The 21462-nt window shown below is 41.4% G+C and overlaps 1 protein-coding gene across 1 annotated transcript; it reads right to left on the reverse strand.

Annotated features, from left to right (window-relative positions):
* Window positions 1-348: 348 nt before the first annotated feature.
* Window positions 349-20175, reverse strand: lonp1 (lon peptidase 1, mitochondrial). The gene is made up of 21 exons (XM_085375332.1): window positions 19628-20175; window positions 18923-19011; window positions 14575-14694; window positions 14266-14434; window positions 11562-11675; window positions 11375-11436; window positions 10917-11046; window positions 10430-10513; window positions 10270-10338; window positions 9285-9436; window positions 8090-8228; window positions 7806-7984; window positions 7045-7132; window positions 5681-5803; window positions 5486-5602; window positions 4762-4902; window positions 4354-4519; window positions 4188-4274; window positions 3834-3961; window positions 2454-2618; window positions 349-1852 (listed from the first exon to the last, which is right to left on the reverse strand). The coding sequence occupies exons 1-21, from the start codon at window positions 20156-20158 to the stop codon at window positions 1697-1699; spliced, it is 3009 nt and encodes a 1002-aa protein (XP_085231458.1). The 5' UTR covers window positions 20159-20175; the 3' UTR covers window positions 349-1696.
* Window positions 20176-21462: the final 1287 nt, after the last annotated feature.

The raw sequence follows: 21462 nt of genomic DNA on the forward strand, positions 1-21462 counted from the left end.
TTCTTGTATCAAGTTACTGTAATCACAGAGACGGCAAAAAGTTCACCTTTATTTCAAGAAAAATTAGAACTCTACGTTCGGGTCCAGGTCTATGAGAGGATCCTCATCACTGATTAATCTTTGTACTGCTCTTCCCAAATACAAATGCGTGACAGTGATGCGAGGTCATCTGTTTGATGAACTGGAACAGTTCCTTTTAGGAAATGAATTCTGCACACACTAACAAAACCACTGAAGAATGACCCAAAGCAGACAGGTGCTTACAAAGTGGCTTAGTCAAAGCCCAGATTTTATTTGCCTTTACCTGTAGGCACAGTTTTAAGGACAAACATGTGTTTCCTTGTCCAGACAAAAAGGAAAAGGCAACAAGTTCTTAATTACTTTTATCCCAAGATTATCTACATTGAGCAAATCTGTAGTGTCTGACATATAACCACACACTTTAAAATACATAATGGATAATACATGTAACATACATAAGCTTCTACTTGTCAGGGTTGCTTGAGTAGCATCAGCAGCTTTTTATTTGACCAAACAGAAGCCTGACAGGATGTTAAAGCTAATTTGAACCTGATCTCTTCCACAGAGTTTTCAGTGGGTTATCTTGTGGTGAACTGTTGTATTTGAGATGTACACTGACACTGTGCTAACTGTGTATGGGCTCAATTCAATTCCAATAATAGAATCACAATAGACCTTCGTAGCCACCTTTTTTGCTACAACACTGCATAGGTCTATGACAGTAATATAGCAGAAATTTTTAAAAAAAAGTTACTTTGAAACTTACTTTAAGTCATTATTTGATGGGTTTTTAACTTTATTAAAAATGCAAAAGAAGGAAGTAGCTTTGGTGCAGAAAAGCTGCGCGAGTTGAAAGTAGAACACTTCATTCTTTGGAATGCTCTGGCATCTATATAGCATTAATCTGAGTGATCAAAGTTTTTTTACACTCCGTTTATCTTTCTCATCATGTCTGATTCAAACTTGACTGTTTGCAACACTTTTGGATCATTTGTTGTCATTTTCATCTAATTACATACTTCCTTTTTTAAAATTATAAAGTTGAAACAAGCACTTTAATTGCTCACCAAGAGTACAAAAGTGGTTTATAAATTCCAGTCTATTTAACTTAATCAAACCATTAAAATGCCCTCACACAGTCAGAGGTGGGCTAGAACAGGCAACAGCATTCAGTTATGTCTGTTTATTGTTGATTTCAACATCATCATCCTGACATCTGGTATACTACAAATGCACAAAATCTATGAAAGAGTCCATCCACAGACCTGGATGAACAAGCTGCCTGGCAGCAAAGTCCTCAATCTGACTTCTGCTAATCAGTGACATGGTCACGTGTCACCGTCACCATTTGACTTTCCGTGTCCATATTTGGCACATTTCAGTTCAGTGTTGTTGTCTCCGTCACAGCTGTACCCACACAGTAAAGGCTTCTATGGTAACCAAAACAGGATCATGTGCGAGTGACCAACAAGGCTGCTGCTCCACTGTGATACTGCAACAGATGATGTAGTGCCAAGTCTCTATAACAGGACCTCAGAGTCCATTCAGTCAAAAAGTAACAAGTTGATTTCACCATGTACGACGAGAATGACACCGCTATTGCTGTTGGGTAATAAATAGGTACAGAGTTGTCAAGTGCCATCAATCTTGGTCAGGTGCTATAGTTGAAAACAGGCTAAGACTCGTTCTGTGGAAAGACGATGGGGTAGATTTGACTGTAGTGATCCACAAAGTGGACCTCCAAGCCCTGAGTGATGTAGTCTGGCAGGTCCGAGAAATCTTTCTTGTTCTCAACTGGAAGGATGATACAGGTCACACCAGCACGACGAGCCTGACAGAGGAGCCAACGACCAAAGTTAACTAAAAGTGATTCCAAGTGATTTCTCTGAAAGTAATCATAATTTTTTGTTCACATGACAGACAGCTAACACACACACACACACACACACACACACACACACACACACACACACACACACACACACACACACACACACACACACACACACACACACGCTTCTGGTGACTTGTCCTGGGCTAGTGTAAGCTACATTTCAACACTTATTCAACACAAATAATTGTGTTATTCTGTTAAATGAACACACTTTATTACAGTCTGGCAGAATGGATAAAACTTGTTGCTCAGCTGCCACAATAATGCAACTGTTTCATTATTGTTAGCCACAGACATGACCTGCTAGTATATGGCTAATGTAGCTATTGAGCAATAGCTACTCTTTAAACAGCTAACATTAATATGTGTGCTGGCCATGTTAACATTTATGATACCTCTTCAGAGTTGCTGAAATGGGAGCTGTACTGACCTCAAAATCCTTCATGAAGCTGTTTTGTGAGCATCAATTACTTTAGCTGTTAGTTAATGAACGATATCCATGTTAAAGAAATGAGCAAAGAATATTTGTTGTACATACAGCAATAGTCTTCTCTTTGATCCCTCCTACTGGTAGTATTTTGCCCATCAGAGACACCTCACCAGTCATGGCTACATTCTGACGCACGGGCTTGTTGATTGCCAGGGACAAGAGTGCTGTGACAATAGTGCAACCAGCGCTTGGTCCATCTTTTGGAGTTGCCCCCTAGAAACAAGTGAAAATAGACAGGAATGAGCACTGCCAGCCACAGTTCAGTTCTACCATTATCGCAAGAAGCATCAGCAGGATATTTCTGGTTCATGCATTCATTACATTATTATTGTAGGCTGTAGGCTAAAAAGTCCCTTATAGCTTTTATCTTTCTTGCTGCAGCAAGGGTTTTAACTGACACTAACAGAAGTTAGAACTAATTAATTAGTTGCTTTATATTATTATTTTATTTTAAATAATCAGGCCCCATCTTATCTTAATGACCTCATAGTACCATATCACCCCATTAGAGCACATTACTCTCAGACTGCAGGCTTACTTGTTGTTCCTAGAGTATTTAAAAATAGAATTGGAGGCAGAGCCTTCAGCTTCAGCCCCCTCGAATAGAATAGAATAGAATAGAATAGAATAGAATAGAATAGAATAGCCCTTTATTGTCATCGTACATGTACAACGAAATTATGGGTGCTGCATGCCAACTGTGTGGGAATAAAATATAAATGGTAGACAGGAGGAATAAATAACAAGCAGGAGAAATGCATACAAACAATAGACGACCACAAATTGGAGAACAAAGTGCTTGGAAGCAGTGGAAAAGGACTTGGTCTGAGTATAGAGTCTGTGTGTGAGTGACCTTAGTGATGAAGGTTACTCAGACCATGATTAGATTGGTGAGGTGGGTGGGTAGGAGTGGAGTGTAGGGTGGGCAGTGTTTGTTAACAGTCCGAATGGCCCAGGGGAAGAAGTTGTTTGTGAGTCTGGAGGTCGCCTGTGCACCTGTTCTCTCTTCCCAGTCAGGATTCAGGAGACAGACACAATCTCTACTTTTAAGATTAGACTTCAGACTTTCCTTTTTGCTAAAGCATATAGTTAGGGCTGGATTAGGTGACCCTGAATCCTGCAATAGGTGTAGGCTGCTGCTGGATTCTCATGATGCACTCAGTCAGTCAGTCTAACCTAATTGGTTGTGGCAGACGGCCTCCCCCTCTGAGCCTGGCTCTGCTCAAGGTTTCTTCCCATTAAAAGGCTTTTCTTCCTCCCACTGTCATCAAAATACTTGGTCATACCGCACCACCTTATTGTTGGGGTTTTCTCTGCAGTGTTGTAGGGTCTTTACCTTACAATATAAAACCCCTTGAGACAACTGTTGTGATTTGGCGCTTTATAAAATTTAAAATAAAATGGAACTGAAATGAAATAAATGGTTACCTCAGGGACGTGCAGATGCAGGTGGGAGTTGATGAGGAAGTGATTCTCCGGTTCCTGAGTCATAAGGAATGCTCTGGCAAAGGTTGAAGCGATCTTCGCACTTTCCTTCATAACATCACCCAGCTGACCTGCAGGAGAGCCACATCTTTAGTATCAGTTTACCTGCATTTGTTAAGGATCATGTTTTTAAAACCTCTGAAATGGTTTGAAGACTTTCTAACTCTGTTTCTCCTATGACCAATACACAAAGCTCAGATTACGTTTGTAAAGGACTAACTGAGGGAAGAATGTTTTTTCCTACACCCACACACTGTTTTCAATGCGGTGGCGCAAGATGGGAAACTCCTGACAGACCTGTGACCTCCAATGAGCCCTCTCCTTTAGAGTCCGCTCCTCCTGGAGGCCGGCGGAGTGAAGTCTCGATGAACAGCGTCGATCCTCCTGCACAGGAGATAAATGCACACTCAGTACAGGTAACTTTTGCTGGTGCTGTGTGTGCGTGTGTGTCTCTCTTTCTCACCCATTGCGGTCCAAGCCAGCCCCATAACCACTCCCGGTGGAGTGACATCATACATCCGATCAACTGTGAAAATAGGTTTACCCACAAACTCCTGCAGGTTTTCAGGAGTGACCATCACTCCGGTTTGTTCACCATTCACAATACAGAACGCCACCTTACGGAAAACCTGTGGGCAATAAACGAAGAACAATAAGGAGATAAATAATAGATTAAAAAAAAGGATGACACAGAAAAAAAAAAATCATTTTTGGCACAACTGCTATTAAAATGAAAAAGGATGTTTTTGTCACAAAGAACCAGCAACTACATACACACATTATATTCATACCACTACTCCCAGCAAAGAAGTCTTTAGCTTCTGTTACAAGCAGAATGTTGTTTTCTGAGTGCACTTTTACAATATTTTACCTTTTCAACTTGTTTCTGCAGGTTCCTGACTCCAGACTCCCTACAGTACTGCTTGATGAGCAGACTGAGAGCATCAGATGAGATTGAAGCCTTCTCCTCTGTCAGACCACAGAGTGAGCGCAGCTGTGGCACCAAGTAACGCTACACACAGAAATGAAAAAACAAACAAAAAAAAATACTCTGAGGTTGAGCCAAAAGAAAAGAAAACGCTAATATGCAATGCCCGCCCATCCATCCATCTCTTCCACTTATTAAAGGACGTGTCCACTACCCGCAGGAGGTGCTGTAGGGTCGGGTGCACTGTCTATGCTGGGCGGCGGCCAAGGGCAGAAACCTTGTGTCAAAATCATTATTTCAAGTTTACAATACATGGGATGCAAAGCCCAAATATTGAGATTTCCCCTAAATATTAAGCTACACTGGGCTAGCTCTTTAATTAATTCTGAGTGATCATATTTATCCTAAACATTTCTATTCTGATGGTAATTAAAATAGTTAAATTAAATCAAACTGAACTGAAGTAACTGGCACTACACTGGGAGCAAGAGCTTGTGGAATGGTTTAAAGAAGATTAAAAGTTCACATCATATTCTGTCACCTTCGCCGTTATTACACCACCACAATGAAAACACCCACTGTGGTAATATATTTAAACAAACTGTGTTCATCCCTTAACAGAGCTTTACAGACATTGTAACGTGTAACCCGCATTTGCAGATTTTACCTCAGCAATAGCCAGTTTCTCCTGAGCCACATATCCAGAAACGTTGATCATCTCCATTCTATCCCTGAGTGGCTCTGGGATGGTGTCTATCACATTGGCCGTGCAAATAAACAAAACCTTTACAGGAGGAGAGACGGTGCACATTAAAACCACATATTATGAGGAGCTGTGGAGCACTCGTTACACAGTACCTACCTTTGACAAATCGACAGGAACATCCAGGTAGTGATCAAGAAAGTTGGCATTCTGCTCAGGGTCCAGGAGCTCCAGCAGAGCAGAGGATGGATCGCCCTGGTAACCACGACCCATCTTATCAACCTGGTAATGACACGGTATGAACATCATCACATCATTTTATACCAGTTATATAACTATTGATGAAACTTGGAAACCAACAACTCCATGCCAACCGGTTAGATCACAAAATCAGTGCACAAGGTTCACTTGCAGACCTGGCCTGACAGTTTGGATCCATGAAAATAATCATTTGAAACATGCTGTATAACCAGATATTTGGATGGCAAGAGGAATTTGGAGTAAATTTTGACCAGGATATGTCCTATGTGCATATTAAATATTTTCTAAATATGTAGGACTGCTTTCTGTCTTTGGTGTAATATTGTTATAATTAGACAAATATTGTTTTAGAACAGTGCTGAAAAACTAGTTAATCCCTTTTTTACTTAATAGGATGTAATAATTAAAGAATTGCTCTAAAATCTCCTTGGAAAGCCTTTGGCTGAGCCAGAACAGGGACGCACTGTTGCCTCACAGCAAGATGGCCGGGGTTTGAACGCATCATCTGGGCAGGACACTTCTATGTGCATTATCCTAATGTCTGCGTGGGTTAAAAACAATCAGTTTTATTTCTATAGCACCAAATCACAACAACTGTCGCCTCAACGCACTTTACATTGTAAGGTAAAAAGGCTAGTTTAATACCGAAAAAAGAGAGAACCCCAACAATCAGATGACCTCCTATGTGAGATAAAACTTTATGATTGCACTATGAAACACCTGTCTAAAGTTACGTTAATTAAATGGGCTACACAGATAAACTATCCCCCAACGTGTGTTGTAGCAGGAACAGGACGTGATACTGTATCAGCTCAGCAAAGTGAAAAAAAAAAAAAGTAAAAAATATGACAGAGCAGAGCAGTATGAAGCCTGAGCTTCTACTTTACCCAGCCTATAAACTATCACACTGCTGTTTGACTTACTGATGGTCCCTGAACAGATCTCTCAAACTGCTGTCAGCAAAACAACTCAGTGGCTTTAAATTAATTTGACAGTTTCTCCTTTTACTGACTGGGCATTTTTTGATATAGAGTGCATGATTTTAGCACTGCCACGAACAATATACTACAGAACGTTATAGTTATAGATGTCATTCAGTGCCAGATTATATGAAGCAAAAATATCCGTTTATCAAAGTGAAGCTAAAACATCGTATCAGCACAAAAATCACACATGAACAGATGGCCTTCATATTAATGTTGCTTTGGTTACGTTATGCTGAAATCAACAGACAACTACAAGAGCATCATCACAACACTCACCTCATCTATCAGCACCAGAGGATTTTCCGTTTTGGTTTTCTTCAGACACTGAATTATCTTTCCCGGCATTGCTCCGACATATGTCCGTCTGGATACACACACATGCAATTTTTACAGTGAGTGATTTGTATCGTCTTCCTCAAAATGAAAGTTGAATTGTTGCCATTTGGACACAGAGGAGAAGACCAGGACACACTGTGGATGTTTCCATTAATCCGTAAGAGATCTACAATTACAGAAGGTCTTAAACTGGTTCAGAGACGCACAGAGAGGCAACCTGAAAGCGGCATCCAGCCAAATCTAATTCAGGGAAGATTTCACTTTTCCTTTATAAAGTCAAGCAGCCAATAAGTTATTACTCTACCATTTGTACCTGTTCATCAGTGCCATCCCTCATGTCAGCAGGAAAGCAGAGAACGTTAAAGTTAAAGTTACTAGCAAAGCGCCGCCCTATCATTTTTCATTCCATAGTTAGTAGTGACATAAAAAAATCCACCATGATTACAAATTTTGGTGAAGAATACACTAATACTGGCCAATTAAAACAACTAAACGACTCAATCCACAGCACTCCAAGTTTTTTGTTGCTTGGATGTGTGCACAGTTGCCTTTTTTGATCTTGATTTGCATCCCATCATAGTCCATCACATTTAATTCTACCATTATCTGCCCTTGTGCAGGATGCCACCTTCTCTGCACATGATACTGACAATGTAATCCAGGATAAGGTCTCTCAGAAATAACAGTAGCACAGATCATACCTGTGCCCCTTGATCTCAGCCACATCTGTCATGCCTCCCACGCTGAACCTGAAGTATTCTCTGTTGAGAGCTCTGGCTATCGAGCGGGCGATGGAGGTCTTTCCTACACCTGGAGGACCGTAGAAACACAAGATCTTCCCCTGGGTGGTGCCACGAAGCTGGCTCACTGCTATAAATTCCTGTAAAAAGAAAGATGTTCATTTCTATAAAAAAGGATCCACTGTTCTGTGGGTGTGGATATATCTGATGTATCAAATACAGAGTATTAGAGTGTGTGTGCGTACCAGTATGCGTTTCTTAACATCATCCATTCCATAATGGTCTTCTTCCAGGACTTCTTTCGCTCTGTCCAGTAACAAGTTCTCTTCACTGTTGGTACCCCAGGGCATGCTGGTCAGCCAGTCTAGATAGTTGCGGGTTACACTGAAACAAACAGTAGATTCCTGATTATTGCAAATAGTCAATAAAACAAGCAGATGGACAGCCAATGTTAAAACAGATGGAGCTTTGCTACACGGAGACGTAGTTATGAGCAGCATATGAATAAAACGTTTGACAACATTAAGCCCATTAAGTTATTTTTAACAGATGCCGTATGCAGCCAAACTTTAAAACATTGTAATACCTAAAATGGAAATAAACAGTTCATTCTGAAAGACCTGTGGTTTTTCTCTTTTGAATATTTATTGTTTTTATCTAATTACTCAATTGATCGATGGACTAATCGAGAGATTACTCAGTTACTAAAATAATCAATAGCTGCTGCCCTAACTGAGATTTCCTTTCTCATAAATGTTCTCGTTTCTTTATTTTGTTCTTCTCTCCTTTGTCTCTCTTTACGTAAGCTCGTCATACTGTCTCGACTCATTTACTTCATTTAAACTCAAAGAGAAAGAGGACCAAGGAGAAAGGAGGCTGCCAGGGGAGCTGTGACTGGAGACAAACGGGTGTTCGCGTCGTGACGTCTTTTATACACCAGTAATGTATAAGAGTGGTGTGACACACAGCTGGAGTGCACGAAATATGGTGGGAGCAGAACTACATCAAATAAAATGCAAAACACATCACACCTACCTGATGTTTCTATAAAACTGCAGCTAAAAAGCAAAGATGCCTCATTTTGTTAGAAAATGGAGCGATAAAAGGAAGTGAGGGTGCGCGACCCAAGTCTCCAAGGTAACGTGTTAGCCAGGAGACTGTTTTAGTGATTGGGTTCGTTAGATACTGCATAAGTGCAAATACCAATGCAATCGCGCACACGCACCATGGAGCAAAGAGGGGTTCAGATAACACGTGTTAAAGTATCCTTAGCCAAACTCTGCTTCCTCTTCCTCTGTTCTATTTTCCAATAGCATAACTACATAAACTACATTTCCCTCTATTCTGTTTAGTAGTTTTCAAGTTGACTCCTGTTTTTTTTTTAGTGTAAAGTGGTATTGTGGTTCAAAGGCCTTTGAAGACTAAAACAAGACGACTAACTTGAACTCTGATGAATGGTTGTCCAGAAGACCCAGCTTGTTGAGTTCTTCGTTGATCACATCCATTATATGCTGAGGGACCATCCTATCTTTCAGTCTTTCACGAAACTTCTCCTCAATAGCATCTTTGTCCTCCTTTTCCAGACCCAGCTCCTAATGACAAAAACACAGAATATTTTATGAGCCACATCTTCACACACCTGCATCCACGGCGCATGCTCCTACTGTACTCTGAGTGCAGCTCACATTTTCTTTGCCTATGATAAAGATAAAATTATGCATTTAAATCTGAAACTGTGTATGCACCTGCCAATACCAAAAGCATATAAATGGAAAATATGGTTCAAAGTACACCAGACAGGTGATTTGATGTAGTATCCAGTCAGTTTTCAATTACGTCATGCTGTAGTACCTGGTACTTTTTTAGTACCTGCTCGCCCGGGGTTCCAAGCGATACGAGCAGGTGCTAAAATGTGACGTCAGACGACTACATGCCACTACATGGCTGATCATTTGATGAGTTCCCAAAAATCAAATCTGCCATTTTTGAAACCTGAAAACAAGAAATGGCTACAAAAACATCGCCATGATCCCAGAGAATTACAAAATGCCACAGACCGAGCTGCAGGTATATTCTTGCCTCAACGTCCACCTTTGTTGTAGCATTTGTGTCGCATACTAATTACCTCGCGGGACGCTCTGACGACATGTGTGTCAGATAGCACTGTTTGTAAAAGAAAACCGGTCGATCTAAGTTGAATCGTGGCGAGTCGATCGGAGTAGGTACTAACGGAAAAGGTGCTTTAGGTGTCAGCTGTGCCGGATTGAGACTATTGGCTTGTAAGACGTGTCTTAACAGTATGCTGACAGTTGACTGCTGAAAGTCCCCAGAGTTTTTGAGAGCCCAAGTGTTTCTCCTGAATGACTTTGGGTCTGTCAGGCAAAGGGAAGACAGAGGTGGTCTGTCACAGATTAGTCTGGTGTACCTTCTTAATGATCTTGAGCTGCTCCTGCAGCAGGTACTTCCTATGGGTCTGTTTGATCTTCTCTTCCACCTGAGAACATAGAAGAGACACGGATGAATGGCCAAGGGTAACAACCTAAGCAGAAGTTATTTAATACTTCAACATTATGATGACGTCTGACCTCACGACCCAAGCGCTGCTGTAGCTTACTCAGCTCGTACTCCTTCTTGAGTAAAGACAGAGCCTTGTAGAGACGTTTCGGGATCTGCATGGACACAGAAACAGGACTCAATGAACTGCACACAAAACTTTTAATGAACAGAACTCTGCAACACTGATTTCATGAAATAGAACAGCAGAGTTGGAGATGACGTTTCTGTAGTAATCTCTCAGTAACAAAAAAACAAAAAACGCTGCTTTCTTGATTTATTATTATTTTGTATGAGAAAAGCGTTTCTTAATAAGTCTGTACACACGCATAAACGAGGGTATTAGAATCAAATAAAGACACTCCACTCAGAGTTGAAAATCAACTGGACACTATTAGTGTATCAAAAAACAAGTTTTAGGATAAGAAAAGGAGTCACGAGTTAGCACATCACTGGTTGCTCTGGAAAATGCTCACACACTGAGTGTCATAAAGGTCTATAAGCAGGCAGACTGCTCACATTAGTCTCCTCCAGGACGTCTTGTAGTTCATGCGATTCAGCTCCCGTCAGAGCTGCTCCCATATCGCTGAGATAGATGGGGTTATCAACCACACGCTGACCAGCCTGCATCATCTGAAGGACCGACTCTCTGGTTCACACACAAACAAGCACATTTCAGAAAACGTCCCTTTCATCAATACTACAGTTGGATTTTGTTTTCATCCCGACAGCCTGGTACTAATATAAACATCTGACTTTAAAGTGTTTTCATTGGCAAATTAGAAAACAGCCTAATTCAGCATCAGCTGAAAAGGTGCACCGAGCACAGATTGCCTGGAAATTGCTTTAAGATGTTGAACACCCTTACTAGGTTTATAGAATGGAAACCTGAAACTACAAGCAGTATAAAGTAAAAAAGTAAAGTAAAATGAAAGTTTACAGATTGCATATGATAAAACTGAAATGGTAGAACTGACCTGTAGAGGGGGTTAAGTGCAATGATGTCTCTGATGGTCTTTACTATCTCTGCTGTCAGCGCCTGTAGAACACATGACATTACAGACGTGTGTGTTAAAGAATGACAAACAGTTTAATTTTTTTTTTTTTTTAATCACTTGATTGAAGATGATGTGATAACGCGCTACTTTGATGCGTTTTCTGTACCTTGACCTCCTCGGTGACGGTGAACTGTTCATGCTGAACATTGTCCACTTCGACCATCAGGATGTTGGAGGAGGGCAAAGGTTGAAGCTCTGGACTCAGGTCTGCCTCTGATATCTGAATAGAACAAAAATAATTACTATCAATGTGGAAAGAACTGTAAACTATAAATATTACTATACCCATCACTAATGACACATTATCAAAACCAAGATGCACAGCTTGGTGGACACTGACTGAACCAAATAGTTTCAAACCATCCTTAACAAATGTAGGTCATGTTGAAAGCTTACACACTTCTATAAAAGGAACTTCTTCTTTTTTTTTTATTTACTTAAGCTGCCAATGTACCCTCCGCTGTGGTTGCTTCATGCACCGCCGCATCATCATCACACAGATGCAGTGATTTATACCCCCAGTTAAGAAGCAAGAAGTCGCTGCAGTATTCTGTTAAACAATAGGTGTCGCCACTCAGATAAAACTGTCTAGCAGGACAAGCACAGACATGAGTCCACTGTCAGAGGACATAAGAAGATCATTTGTAACGTGACTAAAGCTGTTTCTGTGATGAGCTCTGAAACCTGACTGAAACTCTTCAAATAAGCCATTCCTCCACAGATGATCTGTTAGCTGTTCAGCAACTACTCTTTCAAGGACTTTTGAGATAAAAGGAAGATTGGCCTATAATTGGCTAAGACTGCTGGGTCAAGACATGGCTTTTTAAGTAAAGGTTTAACTACAGCCAGCTTGAAGGCCTGTGATACATAGCCGATTGTTAGAGATAGGTTGATCATATTTAAGATTGAAGCATTAATTAATGGCAGGACTTCTTTGAGCAGTTTTGTAGGAATGGGGTCTAAAAGACACGTTGATGGTTTGGAGGAAGTCATTAGTTAACTCAGAAAGAAGATCAATTGGAGAAAAAGAGTCTAAATACATACCAGTGGAACAGAAAGCAACTGTACATAATGTTATGTCTGTGAGATGATTAATATGAGTAATTTTTTCTCTAAAGGTTAATTTTTTTGTGAAGAAGTTCATGAAGTCATTACTAGTTAACGTTAAAGGGATGTTTGGCTAAAACAGCACTCTGACTTTTTGTCAGCCTGGCTACAGTGCTGAAGAGAAACCTGGGGTTGTTCTTATTTTCCTCAATTAGTGAAGAATAGTAAGATGTTCTGGCTTTATGGAGGGCTTTCTTATAAAGCTGCAAACTATTTCCAAATGATGATCTTCTAAGTTTGCGATATGCCATTTCCTCTCCAGCTTACGAGCTACCTACTTTAAGGTGCGTGTATGAGAGTTATACCAGAGAGTCAAGTACGTCTGATTTGAGGCTCTATTGTTCACAGGAGCTACAGTATCCAGAGTCGTACGTAGTGAGGAGTTAAAATTATAAACAAGATAATCAACCTCTCTTGCAGTAGTGTTCAGGTAGCTGCTCTGCTCTGTGTTGTTCCAGGGCAAGATGATAACAGCGGGTGGATTATATCCTTAAACTTAGTTACAGCAGGTTCAGAAAGACATCTACTGTAATGAACTCTACTCCTCACTGCTGTGTGATCAATTATTTTAAATTGAAATGTTATTAGGAAATGATCAGACAAGAAAGGGGTTTTCAAGAAACTCTTACAATGTTCAGTTTCTATATCATATGTTACAACAAGATCTAGAGTGTGATTAAATCATAAGCACCGATTTCAAACTGCTCCAACATCTTCCTCTGTGTATGTCTCTGAGCTTCTGTTCAGGATTAATATTAAAATGGAGCTAAACCATAACCGTACAGTTGTATCTTCAACCCGGCTCAAGATGTGCACAACCGACCGACGGGACACAAAGATTGTGTCTCACGACGCAGGGTGTGTGAAAATCGTCAAGCGACACCTACGACACAAGCAACACGGCAATGTGAAAACGCCTTACACTGTGATTATATACATTTGGGGGAAATCTGATCAAACCTGCCATGCTTTTTTATAGCAGGTTTAGTGTGCTTGTGAACCCTGTGCTTAGAAACGATGCTGGTTTAGTCTATATGTGGTTACCTTGAAGTTTCCTGCAGTTAGGCATGTGCAAGGAAGCATTGCCTAAACAATGCGACTGTGTTGGTTTAACCTCAGGCGTTCCTGTTAATGACTTTTTCTTTGTACTGTTTTGCTTACACATAACTTTATGTAAAAGCACGCCCCCTTGGACCACCGCATACAGTTGATAGTGGTGCAACGGATCAAAAATCTCACAGGATCGCGGTTTTAAGTCACGGATCGGATCAATTTTCGGATCAGCAAAAACAAAAATTCGACTCGCCATTTACTTATTTAAGTATTTTTGCCTATTAAAAAACATTCAACTGAAGACTCATTCCACTCACTTATATAAAAACAAATTAAGGTGCAATATGGACATTATGGACCATGCTGGGCATCCTCTGCACACGGCCATAAACAACCAGAGGAGTCTGTTCAGTGACAGGTTGCTTCTCCCAAAGTTAAGGACCAGCAGACTTAAAAAGTGGAGTGGGATCCGTTCGGATTTCAGAAAACTTCAACCGTGATCCGTTGCACCACTGGCAGTTAATTTAAAGCCGAGACAACTTAAGAAGAGGTCCAAAAGAAAATGAACGCTGTGGTGAAATGAATCTTTGTGTCCTTCTCTCGACTGCGTGCATAGAAGGCATATGTGATATTAGGCTCCTGTTTCTCACCTTGTCCTCAAGCTGCTCTGGCAGAGAACTGAGATGGTCCTTGCGGCTGCGTTTGGTTTTGCGTCTTTGTGTAGGTTTCTGGTGGGACTCTGGCTCAGACTCCAACTCTGACACAGTTGAAGCTATTTCCTCTTCAGGCTCCACCTGCAGCTGTTTTGTGATCCGGATCCTTACAGCCCAGATGATATACAGAAGAAATAACATACATACTCATAAGTGAGAGCACTGTCTCCAGAGTTCTAATGAAACCAATCCCTATGCCCTTTAACCTAAAATTTCTCACCCACCAGTAATAGCAGTACATCTAACCTGCGGTGTCCCATGACAATCATCCTCAGCTTGTCTCCCAAGTCCTGCATCTCATGAATCTGAACAAAGGTTCCTGTGGTGTAGATGGCATCTATAGACTCCACTACATCCGACTCGTTACTGCAACAGACAGAAAGACATGTTTACTATCAAAACACCAGACAGAGAGCAGGTCTCTTAAATGGACTTGTCCAGGAAAATGAAACAATGCTTTTATCAGGTGGATAAATTGGTCAGTCAGTCACCTAGACTGCAGAAACACAAAACAACCTGGTTGTTAAATCAAAGGTAAGGCAGACGCAGAGAAACGCAGCCGCAAACGCTGAAGCATCTACGATGGCAGAAGCACAAACCGAAATGGTCATCACACCAAAAATAACAATCTTGCAAAGACCAAAAAATGAGCTTGAAAAAGCCAGAAGACCAAATCCTGAAAAGTCTCCTGTGGCACAAGCTCAAAATGAAATGTTGGTGAAACCAAAGAAAACAAAAAAGCAAAAAGTGGCTGAAGAACCAAGAAGACCAATTACTCGGGCATATGCCTGCGCTCTTGTTGAAGCTCAAAACAACATAGGTGATGGAACAAACCCGAGAAATAAAGAAATGCAAGAAAACACTGAAGCCACTTCTGAAAGGGAAAAAGCTGAATCCCTCACTATCTCAAAAGCAAAGGAGGACATAAATATGGAGAGAGAGGGAAACGTGAATAACCCCAGCAGACCAAACCCTGGGCCTAATGGAGGGACTTGGCAATATCAGCCCAATCCCAGATTTAGACCCCATCAGGGCAGTGTCCAGTTTAAACCATGGCACGAGATGCTGCTCTCAGACAGCAACTGGAAGTCTCCCAGAGCCATCAGAACGCCCTTTATTGGAAAATGGTAGCTGCTAACAAGAGGGCTTCTTATCACCTGTTTCAGGTGAACAACCTTCATGCACAAATGCACGAGAACAAGAGAAATCCTGAGGAAACGATTAAAGACCTCATAGAGCAGCTGGAGGAGGCTTCTAGTAATAAGCCCAATAGCAACAGTGAAGCAATTGTCAAACTTGATGAGGTGATGGTTACCCTGCAGGAGGCTTCACACACACACACACTCTGTAGGCCTGACGTCCTCTAAGGAGGCTGAATTTGAGGTCCAATGTAGGAATCAACAAGAGCAGATAGAGATGCTCCAGAAACAGCTCCTAGCAGCTGAAAATCAACTCAAAGAACAGGACATTAAACATAGGCAGGAGCAGGAGACAGTCAACACAGAAATCAGTGACCTCAAATCCCAGCTCTGCTCCAACAAGGCCCTTCGTGATTTGAAGGTAGAGACTCTTAAGTGGGAGCTGAAAGAAGCCAAAGCTTCCTCACTTAAAATCCCACAGCAGCAAAAAGAACAAAATTCCACCGATGCAAATAAAATGTCAAAATCTGAGCCTCTGAAAGAAAAAGACACTGGAGAACAGGAGAAGATGGAAAAAGAGGACTCACTGCCATCTACTGCAATGTCTCTGCAGGAGCCTCAGAAAGAAAAAGACACCACAGAACAACAGAAGATAGAAAAAGAAGAGTCAGCTGCATTGTCTGTACAGGAATCTTTGCAAAGACTACGAGACACACAGAAAATGCTCACTGTGAAGGTGGCTGAACTCGAGACTGAAGTTAAGAGCCTGCCAGAGATTCCACCAAGTAAGAAGAAGAAGAAGAAGAAGCGGAACTGGCTGCGTCGCCTTTCCACCTAATTGGTCTCAACAACATGTCCTAAAAATCACATTTATATACAACTAAATTGTCAGTGAACATTTGGACCCCACTCGGTCGAGACAGAAGGCCACCCCTTCCTGAGCCCGGTTCTGTCAGAGGTTTCTCCCTATTAAGAGGGAGTTTTTCCTCTCCACTGTCGCCAAGTGCTTGCTCATAGGGGATTTGGGGGCTTTTTTTTTTTTTTTTTTTTTTAAACACCAACCACTGATAAGCTCACTGACATCAAATTTAGGACTCAGCAGATATGGAAATGGATGATTTGTCATCAAGTGAGGAATCATTCGTTTAAAACATATTTGCTGAGTCATATTTAGTTGTATATAAATAAGATTTCTGGGACACTAAAGCCAATCACAGGCTAATTTGGAAAATTGGGAAAAAAATAGATGTGTCATTGTTTCATATAGATTTCAAATAACATACCATTTGATGTCAACATATCTTTGTTACATATGCAGTGCTTGTGGTCTTATATTCTTATGATTCTGTTCATTTTATGAGTATATCCTTCTGCCTTGCTTCACATATTTACTGCTGCTTGGCTAGCTCTAGTCATGCTAGCATCAGCACAGGTAGAAACAGATAAACATCAGAGACATCGCATAGCTTGTGTTTATGTTCAGAGTAGGGCTGGGCCATATCATACCGTTCACGGTAATACCGGTATAATGTTGGGCAACGATAAGAAGATGAAATATCACGATAGAATATGGGTAAAACGCGCATGAGCAGTGCCTTTGTTTTCATATGCACATGGCGGCGACAGAGAACGAGAAGGGCGAAAGTGGATTGCTGAATGAAACGGATGAACCAATCAATCAATCAAGGCTTTATTCGCCACGTGCAGGTTGCCCTGCAGTGAAATAGGACGACCCCCCCCCCCCCCCCCCGACCTTACACACACAACACAGACATCACATGGGGATACAGGTCGGAGATCGGTAGCGTTACAGAAAAAAACCCCACGGAGGACAGCATGAGAACAGGAAACAAAAAAACTCCTCTGCACAAAAAAGCACATAAATGTCCACAGCGTTTGGAAAGGGAGGGGGGATGAGTGTGTGCATATCAGTGTATATGTATGTGTGTGTGTGTCCAGAGTTCAGCTGAGACAGTGTCCTTCGCCCTGCTAGGCTAAGTAAACAGTCTTCCAGCCAACCCAGGTGGCCTTGCATGGAATGGGAAGGAACAGACTAAACACAGTCGTTATCAGGGAGTTTTTGTTTGGCTCCAGCCTTGTGACCGCAGCTGGCGCCAAATGGGTATCCGCATGAACCAAAAGGGTATCCGCATGAATTTGTTTGTAAAAATGCTGCAACTTCAGTGGTGTGGAACTGGTTTAGCTTTCGTCCATCAGATACACAACAAAGCACTATTTTTGGTAGAGCATGCTCGCGGGCCGTCGTTATTACCGTGTTTTTTGGAAAATACGGCACACTTAAAATCAATCCTTTGATTTTTCTGAAAATCGACAGTGTCCCTTATAATCAGGGGTGCACATAAGTGGTCCACAGGTGCGCATTCGCTGTCAAAATAAAAGACGTGCACTAGATAAGAAGGTGCAACGGCGGAGCCACGCGATGGTTTTACTGTTAAAAACAGTCGTTTGTCTGTCTGTAGTGTGGTTATATTAAATATAAGAGAAAGAGAGAACTTTAAGAAATTCTACAGTGACCACCAAAACAATAAAAAAATATTGTCGTAAACAGTTTATTTTGTGACACCACGAAACAAACGATAGCGTAAAATGAAACGATAGACGTTTTCATATCGACATCCGATGTATATCGTTATATCGAACAGCCCTACAGCAGCCTACACCTATTGCAGCATAAGTGAGATGCACAGTCCTGTGCAAAAGTCTTGAGCCAGTCCAGTCTTCTGATGTGAATAAAGTTTAAAGCAAAACTTTTAACAGCTATGAAATCCCTTTCTATTTCACCTGCAATGCTGCATACAGTACAGGTACTGCCGCTTGGGAAACATAATTACCAGGGTTAACCATTTCCCAAAGCCTTTGGTCTCACTGTGAGTGTTGGATAAATGGAATGCAATAGTGTTAGCAATTGCAGTATGTCTTTGTGAGCTTAATGGATCCATCAGACGGACGTCTGAGTTGGCACTGGATGATTCACTTATTAATCACTGCACTATTTTTCTTGGCCCGCATTATACTGTAGCCTGAAGTCTGATGTTGCTCTACAGCGCTCTTTGCGTATTATTTGTCTATACCACAATGATGACGTCGTGAATCAATTAGCATTCAGTTTCCCCCCCAAGGCAAAGGAGAAGTGCTGACATCTGAAAGGATGGCAATTCTATGAAAATGCTTTAAGAAAACAGCTGCTTTAGTAACTTCTTCAGTCCGACCCCTCTGCTGTGATGCAGATGTCAAACTAAAAACGCCACTCAACTAGTATCCTATAGATTAATCCATCAACTAATTGAGTATAACAATAAATTATATTTGTAAAGTAAACTCAGACTGTATAACCACATGGAGCAAAAACACACCACTGAGATCAGTATTCATCTTGAGGCATGCAACAACCTGGTGATCAGTAATTCAACTGGAGAAGTGACTTCCAAACTTACGCATCATCTCTCTTCATGAAGACTCCAGCATATGGCTGAGCCAGACGCACCTTCCTCCTCAGCAGTTCCATCAGTGCTTTGTTTTTAACCTGACATGAAGAGAGAAACATCACACACTGGAATACAATAAACAGTAGTTTCCAGGGGTTGTCTGGAAAATGCCCTTATCGGTTGTGAGACATTTTACTTTATTGACTAAATAAAGAAGAGAAACTAAGTCTTAATTTTAAAAAAAAGAAAAAACAAACAGCAAAAAACAATGTGCTATGCAACAGCATTTCTACCCACTCCTCACACACCTTTGTGGCAGTCACATGGTGTTCTCTTCAAAATGTGTAGTTTTAAACAGACACTGAGATAATAATGGTAATGTGGCATTAAGTGAAATGAAGACACACTTCTACTTCCGAAGCACAATTTTAACAACCTTAATTAACCAGAGTTTACAGGTTATAAAACATATACACTATACATGACTGTAACTAAATGTTCCAAAGATTAGGAGCCACCACTAAAAAATAAAATAAAAGGCTCTATCGCCTCTTCAGTTTAAGACTGGACTTCCTCTGATAACCTAAGGTGTACTAAGTTTTACCGAAGACCGTTTAAATGTCAAATCACTCTCAGTTTGTTGCGTGATTGCGTCACCCTCCCTTCAACCAGACCAAGTAGCGGACAGAATGTGCAAGGTTACATCAGACTCACCTCGATGATCTTGATGAAGCGGGGGAACACCGGGTTCCTGCTAACGGCAACCAGAGGCACATTGGGAAACACCTCGGGGACCATCATGGGGGTGAGAGCCGTCATCTGAACCCCGTTGTAAGGTGCTCCGCCGTCTCCCCCAGGCTCTTCTCCCCCGGAGCTTGCGCCGTCCTCGCCATCCTGTCCAGAGAAGCCCGCACCTGCCCGGTTTCCATACATCCTACATTGAAGCGTATACGGTCCACAGCTCCGGGTGAGGACACTGTCTTGGAAGTGTGGAACGGCCCCGACACGTATCCACCGGCGAGGTCTGCCGGTCAGCCTGCTGCCAGCTGTCAGTGCTGTGGTGGGGGACATGCATGTTTTCTGTGGGGTTCCGATGCTGGTGTAGAACCGCGCTGGCTGTTGCCGGCTCAGTGGTGATGTCTCGGTCAAGCGGGAGACAACGCCAGGCCAGTGTAGTTTAGCAACAAAAGCCGAATTTCTGTGCAGTTGTTTAGCAGCTCCTATCATTTTGACACAGGTGGCCATGTTTATCTGGAGCCCTCTACGGCTGCACGTGACGATCCGTCTTCCGTCCAATATTGATGACGTAGTGTTGCTCACGCAACGATTCTAGAACAGTGGTGTCAAACGTAAGGTCGGGGGCCAGAATCGACCGAGGAAAGACTCCTATCTAGTCTACCCTAAGGTTTCTGGGGGGGAAATGATGAAGTGCATAGGTTTTTAACTTTAGGTTTTACAGATTTTGTACTGACTGAAGACTTCACCAGCTGGCATTCATACTACTCCAAAATATTTAAGTAATAGTTAAAAAATTAAATGACACACAAACAAATTCCCGTTTTCCCACTATCTAGTACAGAAATTTCTGGGAGTCTTTTGTTTTGATTTTTTTTTTTTAAAGCAAATCAAAGTTTGTTGAAAGAAAGACAGAAAGCAAGAAGAGAGAGTTTTTGTTTTTATAGTAAAAAAAGAGAACAAAAACTTTATGTTTTATAAAGACAGGTCAGTCTGGGCAATGAGCTAGTAGAACTTTGTAATTTTACACATTTTTCATGAAGAAACACTGGAGACGTACTTTTGAAGCATCTTTTTCTAATACTTATAAGATATCCCAGGGATTATGTGAAGTTAAATGTGTTTACAACTGTGTTGTAAACACACTAAGATATTCTTAGTGTGTTTACAACACATTTAACTGACAGAAATAATTTTTTTATTTTGTTAGTAGATGCATTAATGACAATAATGCATTCATTTGTGTTATGTTTGATACTACTGCTACTACTATCAGTGATAGTTGAGCATTGCTGAACACATCCTATGCCCACTAGGTGGCGATGGAGAGTACCATTTGACCAAATGACCAACTGACGCATAACATGGTTGGAACCACCAGTTAAAATGTAATCTAGATCAATAATGATTATAACCTACTATGTCTTTCCTCTTCCCACTAGGAGGTGCTCTAACTATTGCAGCCAAATGGCACATCAATCTGTTCAGGGCTCGACTCTCATCATGCCCGTGAAGCTTGGGAGAGATTGGCGAATGGTCAAGCTCAACGTGCAGCCATGGCCACACCTTTTCACGAAACTTCAAAAGCTTTGTCATTTAACATCATCGAGGTGGGCCGTTCTATGTAAACTCACAATGTTCACACTGAATCGCCATGATGGTCTGACGGTTATTCTCACCACTTTTGAGGCGGATAGGTTGGCCACGCCCTATGATGATAACTCAAAAACTATGCCATTTGAAATGGTCCAGGGTCTGTAGTTGAGACTGGCCAACTGTCCCACAGCCCAATAAAGGAGATGTGGAAATAGCTT

Source organism: Diplotaxodon limnothrissa, linkage group LG17 (assembly GCF_057381915.1).
Source record: "Diplotaxodon limnothrissa isolate DT_005_m linkage group LG17, D_limnothrissa_male_GT1.1, whole genome shotgun sequence".
NCBI classification, from domain to species: Eukaryota; Metazoa; Chordata; class Actinopteri; order Cichliformes; family Cichlidae; genus Diplotaxodon; species Diplotaxodon limnothrissa.

Coding starts and splice junctions, on each gene's coding strand:
- lonp1 (XM_085375332.1), bottom strand. CDS start 20,158: ATGGCCACCTGTGTCAAAATGATAGGAGCTGCTAAACAACTGCACAGA. Junction 8,229..9,284: donor AACCATTCATCAGAGTTCAA/GTTAGTCGTCTT, acceptor TGTTTGTTTCAG/TGTAACCCGCAACTATCTAG. Junction 3,962..4,187: donor GGGCTCATTGGAGGTCACAG/GTCTGTCAGGAG, acceptor GCTCTCCTGCAG/GTCAGCTGGGTGATGTTATG.